Source organism: Asparagus officinalis, chromosome 5 (assembly GCF_001876935.1).
Source record: "Asparagus officinalis chromosome 5, Aspof.V1, whole genome shotgun sequence".
NCBI classification, from domain to species: domain Eukaryota; kingdom Viridiplantae; phylum Streptophyta; class Magnoliopsida; order Asparagales; family Asparagaceae; genus Asparagus; species Asparagus officinalis.
In genome coordinates, this window is record NC_033798.1 from 100,676,022 (window position 1) to 100,686,362 (window position 10,341).

The 10,341-nt window shown below is 34.6% G+C and overlaps 1 protein-coding gene across 1 annotated transcript; it reads right to left on the reverse strand.

Annotated features, from left to right (window-relative positions):
• On the reverse strand, window positions 486-1,754 carry LOC109842250 (WRKY transcription factor WRKY51-like). The gene is given in 6 exon segments (XM_020411150.1): window positions 486-819; window positions 916-1,041; window positions 1,138-1,245; window positions 1,247-1,326; window positions 1,328-1,442; window positions 1,543-1,754. Coding segments are annotated over 6 exon segments (801 nt in total). The 3' UTR covers window positions 486-659.

Consider the following 10,341-nt stretch of genomic DNA (forward strand, 5'->3'; position numbering starts at 1 on the left):
AGTTTATCAAAAGCTTCATAAATAAATTAGGTTTTTTTAAAAAAAAACAAAGGTAGGCCATGCACATAACATTGCAATCTCTTATAGAGAAGTCCATAAAACTTCACTCTTTCAGTTGGATATTAGTTGACCTACCTCCATTAAAACCCTCAGCTCACACTTATGTCACTCTTTATCACCCCTACTTCTGTCAAACCTAACCCCCTAAGAAACAATGGCAACCCCGTAATTAATGACATTTGACTTTGCTCACAAGATAAGATAAGCCCAAATGCCCAATGGCATTCACGTAACAAATGACATCAAAGCATCATCGCCACGGCATCGCCCACTAAAGGCTGACATGATGAGTCAACGAAGACAAACAAAATAATGTGGGACCCGCCTCCCACTACCTCCACTAAAGAAAGCAGTTAACTTGGTCCCACCACTTTTGACCGCAGAAACAAAAGGACGGATCTCAACCCGCAATTAATTCCAGCTCATAAAAGACAAATCTCTTCCAGTCAAAATAGCTTAAAATTTTGGTTTTTACTTTTCGCTTCCCGCAATTTTTCCTTTTTACAAAGTCTAAACCTCTGCAGTCCGAACAGAGGGGGGAAAGCCAAAAAAAAAAGGGGAGAGAGAGAGAGAAAGAGAACAAAGATCGACGGCCTAGATCACTCTGATTGCTTTAAGATTAGTGCATCGGGGATCGGACTGTGAGTGTGGCGGTGCTCGCCTTCGTAGGTGACGATGAGCATTGAGGGATCATCGGGAGCTCTCTCCACGTGCTTTCGAGCCGGGCATCCCCTCATACTGCTGCACTTGTAATAACCCCTAAAAAAAGAAAAATAATTTGATAAAATTAGTCAAAAATATTTTAAGCCGTTGGATTTCGATCAGACCCTAGGAAATCAAGCGAAATATTCTCACCGAGGATAAGGGGATCCTTTGATCGGCTTCTGACCGTACTTCCTCCACGAGAACTCGTCGGAGGGAATATCAGCCACCTTAGAACTTTTCGCCGGTACTCGTATAGTTCTCTTCACACGAGATTTTCTGCGTATTTCAAAAAAGGAAAGCGTACATTAGCCATGAGCTCAAGGTTTTGCTGACTTGCGCAGCTGAAGGATTTCTTTTTTTTTTGATTCGTACCTTTTCTTCGAGCAGTGGCAGCGACCACCAGAGGCCGAGAAGCTCCCGGCCATCTCAGTGCCGTGGCTGTGAATGATGGTCCGACAGCGGCGGTTCCCGGCGGAGACGCGCTCGTTCGGCAGGAGGCAGAGGAGGGAGTAGCATCGACGACCCGTTCTTTTGCCAATTCGAAACGCTACCATCTCCGGTGGATCGACGACAAAAACGAGGGAGTTCGCGGACGGATGGCTGGAATTGGCTCGTATCCTTCGAGGTATTGGCTGTTCCATCGTCGCGATCTCGCCGCTGTCTTCGGCTTCGTGAAGCTCAAGAGTCAAGCATGAGGTGCCGGTGGCATTACAGCCTGATCGAGTCTGGCGGAATGAATGCCGGCGCGCGGTCTGAGGCTGATGAGTTGGCCCCCGCCTGAACCGGGCGTGGCCAGTTCGGTTCAAGATCGAGATCATCTTCTTGAACTTTGAAACGGTGTGGTCGGTGATCTCTCTGCAATCGAACTGAGATTTCTGCTGGCTTAGCTGGAAGATCAAATGCTCCATCCCTCGAATCCCCGCCGTCGCCGCCTCTTGGATCGCCATCTGATCGTCCATCTTCGCGTATCCCATCAAATCAACGGCCATCGTTGACGGAAAACAGGAATAGCTGGATTTATTTATTTGATTTTCGAATTTAGAAGAACATTTGAGAAGGGGAAGATTGAGAGATGGGAGGAAATGGGGAGGGTTTTATGGAGGGAGAGGTGACCGGGGGAACCGGGAATAGGCGGTTGAAAGGGGGAAATGGGATGAGATTCGAGTCAAAGGTTGGGCTCTTTAATCGAACGGGTTGTTTTGGGTTTGTACTTTTTAGCTTTGCTGTTGCTTTGGTTTTGCCTCGTGACGGGATTCCATAAATTGGACTCGATGTACCCCTGTTCTAGTAGGCGTAGATGGCGAGAAGCTTCACTCTTTAACTTGGACTTTGGGTACACCATTTTCTTTATGAATTTAGTTAGATTACGCTGCTTATTTTATTGTTTTCCGAGATTTTGTCCTTCGGGGATTCTTCACCGTAGTTAACTCTGAAAAAATATAATAATAATTTTACACAAGCGGGTTATCCTATTTTTATATTACTATACATAAAAATAGAATATTTTTAAGGAAAATCGTATCAATGATTCAAAACTAAAACATTCATGTACTACAGTCCTTTCACTTTTTTCTATGTGATTTAGCCCTAAAAAATTTCACATCATGTGCTACAGCCCTTTTTCATATAATTATCATGACAACTAAGCACAAAGAGAAAAAAAAACATAGAAGCTCAAAACACCTCACTTCCTCCCTCCTCTTCGTTCTCTCCAGATCTATCATGTTAGGTCCGGTTTGACTCAGGTTAAGTCTAATTTAATTTCTTTAAGTATAATTTAAATCATGTTAATTCTAATTTAATTTGTTTTAGGTCTAAAAATAAGTTGAATCATGAATCATGTTATGTCTAATTTAACATGTTTTAAGTTTAATTTTATGTTAAGTCCAATTTGATTCATGTTAAGTCTGATTCAATTTTTTTTAAATTTAATTTAAATCATGTTATTTCTAATTCAACTTATTTTAAATCTAAAAATAAGTTGAATTAGACTTAACATAAATCATGTAAGTCTATTTTAACTTATTTTAAGTTTAATTTCAAGTTTAGTCCAATTTTACTTCATGTTAAGACCAATTTGATTCATGTTAAATCTAATATAACTTCTTTTAAGTCTAATTTTAATCCAATTTAGTGTTAATTCTAGTTTAGTTAATCTTAAGTACAATTGGTTCGTGTTAAGTCCAGTTTGATTCATGTTAAATCCAGTTTGATTCGTGTTAAAGTACAGTTTAAATCATTTTAAGCCTAATTTAAATCGTTTTAAGTCTAATTTAAATCTTGCTTAGTCTCATTTAAATTGAACTTAACATGAAATTAGACTTAAAATAAAATAAAATAGACTTAACATGGATTATATGTTAAGTCCAATTTAAATCATGTTAAGTCCAATTCATTTCATGTTAAGTCCAATTTAAATCATGTTAAGTCCAATTCAGTTCATGTTAACTCCAATTTGGTTCATATTAAATCTAATTCAGTTTATATTAAGTCCAATTTAAATCATGTTAAGTCTAATTAAAGTTGTTTTAAGTCTAATTTTATGTTAAATCTGTTTTAGTACGTGTTAAGTCTAATTTAATTTCTTTTAAGTCTAATTTAAATAATATTATGTCACCTTCAACTTGTTTCAAGTCTAAAAACAAATTGAATTAGATTTAACATGAATCACGTAAAATCTAATTCAACTTATTTTAAGTCTAATTTCATATTAAGTCCATTTTGATTCGTGTTAAGTCTAATTTGGTTCATGTTAAGTCTAATTTGGTTCATGTTAAGTCTAATTTAATTCCTTTTAAGTCTAATTTATATCATGTTATATCTAATTCAACTTATTTAAAGTTAAAAAATAACTTGAATTAGACTTAACATGAATTATGTTAACTCTATTTTAACTTATTTTAAGTCTAATTTCAATCATATTAAATTTCTTTTAAGTCTAATTTAAATCATGTTAAGTTTAATTCAACTTTTTAAGTCTAATTTTATATTAAGTCCAATTAAATTAGACTTAAAACAAGTTGAATTAGATATAAATAATTTAAATTAGTCTTAAAAGGAATTAAATTAGACTTAACATGAATTAAATTATACTTAACATGAAATTAGACTTAAAACAAGTTGAATTAGACTTAACATGAATTAAATTAGACTTGAAACAAATTGAATTAGACATAACATGATTTAAATTGGACTTAAAAGAAATTAAATTAGACTTAACATGAATTAAATTGAATTTAATATGAAATTATACTTTCATGTTAAGTCTAATTCAACTTACTTTTAGACTTAACATGAAAGAATAGATGAGATAAGGGCATTTTGGGGTTTTATATTATTATTCTCTATCTATACTTAGTTGGCAGGTAATAATTACTAAAGAATGACCGCAAAACATAGATCTCCAATTTAAGGGCTAAAACACATGGGGAAAAGGCAAAGGGGCTGTGTTGATGCTATTGGAGTTCAAACAACCAAATAGCATCCACTGTGGGACGAGGAGATGATGATGATGGATGGGGGCCGTTTCCTTCCCCGAATGTCAGGTCAGAGGTTGGGGAGTTGTTCAACTTGCACAGGGAAAGACTCGTGAGAGGGCGGAGTTTGGATCCCTCGTGGTACCTCAAACGATCAAGTTAGATGATGAAGTTGAATGGGGTAAATTAATACGAAATAAGAGTTCTTGTGCATGTGATTGTTTAAGGATTAGATTTGGAAATCAAAATTCCAGCCCCTTGTAAGGTAGAATAGCACCTGTATTTATACCTATAGGGATAAGGAGTAGAACCGTCATTCTGGCTGAGCACAGGACGACGGTGAAGAAGTGTGTGTTGGCGGTTGCGTCGGCATTTACTTTACAGGTGTCAGCTGGTGACTAGCTGCGTGATCGACGCTAATATGATGTGATGTGTGGCGTGCGAAACACAACATGGCCCAATAAGTCATGAAGACTGTCGGAGGCAGAGGCATGATGATGCTTGACAAGCATTGATGCGATCTTGATACATTGTCAACGAGGATAAGCTTGAGGGTAAAGTAGTCCTTTAGCTTCGTCGAGAAGTAACGCCTTTCGAGTCGGGTGCGTAAGGTGTCTAAATGGTCGAGTGGACTCATGGCGAGTCGTCTTCGACAAAAAGGGGCTCGACAAGTTTCGCCTTTCGAGCCATCCTAAGGGGATGTCGACTCGGCTAAGCAACTGAGGGGAAATCCTTGCTGATCTTTGCCGCCAATCTGGTTGGGATGTTGCATGCAGAAGTATACTTGTACTATTACTGGTGAAGAGCTACACTTTGGTGATTGAGAACACCATAACAGGCTGCAGCACATGAAGTTTTGCTTTTGGAACCTTGACACAATTTTCCTATCTTTTTATATAAATTGCAATGAAAAATTATGAGTTTTTATAGACTCTATTTTTTATATAACTAGTGATAAGTAGTATAATATTTTATATAAATTTAGTATTTTCTAAAATATATATTTGTACTCCCTTCCACTTTCTTTATATTTCTAAATTATTTTATAGTCATCTATATATATTGCTTAAACTTCCGGATGTCATCACTAAATAAACACATGATATGAGAATAATATGGAAATAAATTAACTTTATTCTATTTTAACTAGTAGTAGATTGAATTGCCGTTTAAATTAAAGTTTTTATGTAAGTGACATTATCTGAGATCTTAAGAATGAAAGAGTTTACCGAGATTTGTAGGGGAACATGATTATTTTTTATTTTTATAAAAAAGAAATAAGTTAGAATAACTATAGCCTGATATTTATTTTATTAAAAGGGGTATTGTCATTCTATTTTTTTTTTTTACTAATTTGTGTAAATGAAGTCTGAAAATTAGATGTTTAAATGTAGAATTAGTGATGCACTCTCGAGTTTTTTTATCTGAGATAGATTTTTAATTTTTAATTTAGTTTTTATTTCCATTTTAAAGCACCTTGAAATTTTTGCTCAACTAATTTCTTAACGAAAACCATTCGGTGTGGATCACGTTGATGACCACACGATCAGCGCTCTCCTCTCGTGATAAGAACAACAAACTGCACCAGAGTCAACTTCTGGAAATCCATTAAAAATTTCAGCGTTTCTCTAAATCCTATGTAAGTTTCCCCAATCTCTCCAACCGTATATAGTCCTCTGTATTATTGATAAATAGACGGCTGAGATCCACTTAACAGTGACCATTGTCCTCACACTGGATTTCGTGTAGGAGACTCACACACAGCTGACCGATGAATCACGAGAAAAGCACTTAAGAGACCCAAACAAAAGAACAACATCAATATTTCGTAGACCTAATTGAAGCCCAAACTCCTAATTTTAGTGGGGCCTCGTGCTCTACAATAATTGGGTAAAGTTTTGGGTCTATCTTACCGGTGCTGGTTTTAAAAGGAAAAAGAAAAAGCCAATGCTGACTTTGGGCATGGGACCCAACGAACTTTGGCGTTTGCAACGGAGCTGTTGACCAAATGCATCCAGCCTAATCACCGGCAACAGCCGGTAAGGAATCCCAGCCGCCCGATTTTAGGCGCATTAATCAACGGCTGAAAGGAGAAGCATTAGTTGACTTGTGATATCAGAGTCATTAATTAATTAATTCAAAATAAAGACAAAGGAAAATATTTAGCAGAGTAGACTTTAATGCAAGCCGACGTGGCTTGAGGATACCCCCCGTTGTTAGTGCTAGTTGTCTCCAACTAATGACTAATCGCTCTCTAATCTAAAATCTAATTGAACAAATTTCTACTAATTGCGGGTGGGAAAAGTAATGAAGTCAACGACAGAATATATAATGTGTGGAAAACTAGTGGTTGACGTGACTTGAGGGATAGGAACAAGTCCCTTAACACGCAAGGAACGTTCAAGGCTCCAATCAACCGTTGATTTGTCGGCTTGTTCATCTAGACCGTTGGATTAAAAGGGTGGAGGGTGGGACTCGTTGGATGATGGTGCTGAAGCTTCAACGTTAGTTCAAAGGTTTTGAGGCTAGAAGACTTTTTGATCTTTTTGAGGTCCGCAGTTTTAGCACTTTTTTTCCTTTACGCTTGATTGTTTTCTCTTTTTCTTCGGATGCTTGTATGTTGCAGTTCCTGGTTGGTCGCATAATGGGGACTTTACAGCTAAAACGTGTTTAGGATCGCGGTCTAACCTTTCAGAGTTTGGGCTAGGACTATAATGTCACGTCTTGACTAGCCCTGTCCCGCTACGATTTCTGACCAAGCCCAATGGAACCTTTTAAAAATAAAAAATAAATACTCTTCTTAACAGCATTCCCAACAAAGCTAAGGTATAAGGTTGTCTTCTAGGGTCTCGCTGAGTTGGTAAGCTATCTAGAAATGAGTGGAGCAGACACTTACGTTAATCTGAAGTAAATTTAAATCGCCAGTGGGGCAAATATTTCTTTAAGAAAAGCGTTTTACGCTTCGGAAATTAAGTCTACTTCATTATTTTAACTAACAACCTTAAAGAAATATTTCTGCTACAATGTAGCTGGAGTCAATTTTGGTGATGAATCAAGACATAGTCAAACTGAGCTAATTTGACGAGAACAATATTTCCCGTTGGCAAGACACGATAATGTTCCTTCTTACGGCGTTGATGATTTCCTACATTCTTAACCTCAACTTGCAGTCTATAGAAGATCCAAAACCAAGTGCAGACGAGAAACAAACCAACTAAGAAATAAATAGAAGAAACTAAGAAGCAAAAGGCAAAATAGGAGGAACATGAAGTGTTGTGTTGCGGTCATACTTTGAACACACATTCAGACCAGCTGTATAATCTTTTCACCAAAATAAAGTTAGTAAGGGAAATCTGGAACACTCCAGAGTTTAAATACAAGCCCGAGGAAGAAGGTACCACTAAGTATTTGATTGCAAAATATTCTGAATATAAAATGGTTTATGATAAATATGTTTTGGAGCAAGTTCATAAATTGGAGGTTCTGTCGAATAATATTCATGTCATAAAAATTGATCTTCTCGAATCTTTTCAAGGTGCTGTGATTATTGTAAAACTACCCTCAACTTGGAAAGACTAAGCAAAGAAACTAACCCATCAAATCGAGGATATCTTTTTGGAGCAGCTTCAGGAAAAAAATTCGAATTGAAGAGGAGTCACCTTTATGTGATTTGAAAATTTTGTCCAAAGTGATTTTAAGATTCACATAGTGGACAAGAATGAATCTTCAATGACAAATAGGGTCCTTCAAAAAAAAAATGGACAATGGTTGAAAAAGATGAATTTTCAGAAGAAAAAAGGATCACGTTTTGTTTACGATAAGCCTAGACATTTTGGTCATGGATATAATCACAAAAAAAAGCAAAATTAAAGGCTTTTGCAAATATGATAGAAGAGAATATGGTCGCTATGATTTCTAAAATCAATATGACTTTTGTTAAGTCTCGATGATGGCTTGATTCTAGTGCAACAATCCACATCTACAAGGATAAATCCATGTTCAAATAATTTGAAGAAATTTCAAAAATTATAGAAGTGCAATGAGAAAAAATACTTGCAAAATAGTTGCTCGAAAAGTGACCGTTGAGATAAATTTTACTTATGGAAAGAAATTGACTCTTATGAACACTTTGTATGTACTTGAAATTAAAAAGAACTTAGTTTTTGTTAATCTTCTTCATAATAAAGGATTTCGAGTTGCTTTTAAGTCAACCAATGTAAGCCAATCTAAGAGCAGGATGTTTATGAAAAAGGGTTACTCTTGTGATAGTATGTATCAATTCAATATTGATAATTTTCATTTCCTCTACTTATATAGTTAAATTTTCTTAAGCATTATCGTTTAGCACCCTTAAATTTTTGCTATTTGAAAAATATAAAAAAAGTTGAATTGATTAACTTCAATGGTGAATTTGATAAATGTAAAATCTATGCTAAGCTAAACTAATAAAGAAATATTTCCCATAGAGATTCTAAAGTTTTAGATTTAGTACATTTTGATATATGTGAATTAAATGGTATGGTAACTAGAAGAGGAAAAAGACATTTTATTACTTTTGTTGATGATTAGGGTAGATCGATATATATATACGTTTATCTTTTAAGAAAAAATGATGAAGCTTTTGACATGTTTAAAAAATACAGAACAAAAGTTGAAAATCAACTTAAAAAGAAAATTAAAGTATTATGTTCTGATAAAGGTGATGAATATTTTTCTGATGTTTTTGACATATTTTGTGAAGAATATGATATTATTCATCATTGCACATCATCTTACACTGCCCAACAAAATGGTTTAGCCGAAAAAATTTAGAACTTTAAATTAAATGATAAATTGTATGCTTAATAATGCTAAGCTACCATTAAATTTGTAGAACATAGAATTCCCTATGAAAATTCAAACATAGCCCTTACAAATTATAGAAAGATAGAAAACCTAATTTGTCATCTCTTAAAGTGTGAGGGTGTTTGGCTTATTATAGAGTTTCTGATCCTAAAAGAATAAAACTTGGAACTAGAGCCATTAAAAGTATTTTTATTGGATATGCTAAAATAGTAAAACATATAGACTACTTGATTTAGCTTCTAATATCATTGTTGAATATACAGATGTTGAATTTTTAGAGAATAAGTTATCTACATATTCCGAGAATGTTGAATATATTCATATTTTGCCTAATTCTAATGATATTCCTAGTTTTAGTTTTCATGCTAAGAAAAATAGTAAAATCTAAGAAATATCAAAATCAAGAAGAAGTACTAGAGCAAGTAAAGATAGAACTTTACCCTTAAATTTTATTTCTCTTGAACAATTTTTTTTGTTAAAGATGATAGGAACAATAATATTTTAAATACACATCCTGTAAGTGTTAATCCAGATGATGGCATTGAAACCCTCATAGAAGCAATGTCATCTAAAGATGCTTTATTTCGTAAAGAAGTTATTAATAATGAAATGGATTCTATAATGGGTGACAAAACTTGAATTTCAGAAGATTTAACTCACGGATCAAAGCCAATAGGATGTGAATAGGATTTTAGAAGAAAATATCATTATGATGATTCTATTCAAGCTTTAAGGCTAGAGACATAGATTAAGTCGATACATATGTACCTATTGCATGCACAATATCTATTAGAATTCTTATTACTTTAGCATCTATATATAAATTGTTAGTGCAACAAATGGATATCAAATCCGCATTACTAAATGGAGATTTAAATGAGAAGGTTTACATGGAAAAGCCAAAAGGCTTTATTCTTTTAGGAAATGAAAGAAAAATATGTAAACTAATTAAATTTTTTTATGATTGTAAACAAGCACCAAAATAGTAGCATGAAAGTAAGATCTATTATTCTGTCTTATGGTCTCAAACATAATAGTGCAAAAAATTATATTTATTCTAAATTTACTGATAAATATAGTGCACTTGTATGTTGATGACATGTTAATATTCGGTGCTAACTTGATCAATGTAAATAAGATAAAAGAATTTCTATCTTCTATATTTAAAATAAAAGGTTTAAGAGAAGTGGATACTATTCTAGGGTTAAAGTTTGAAAACATAATTGTGTGTGTGTGGGGTGGGGGGGGGGGGGGG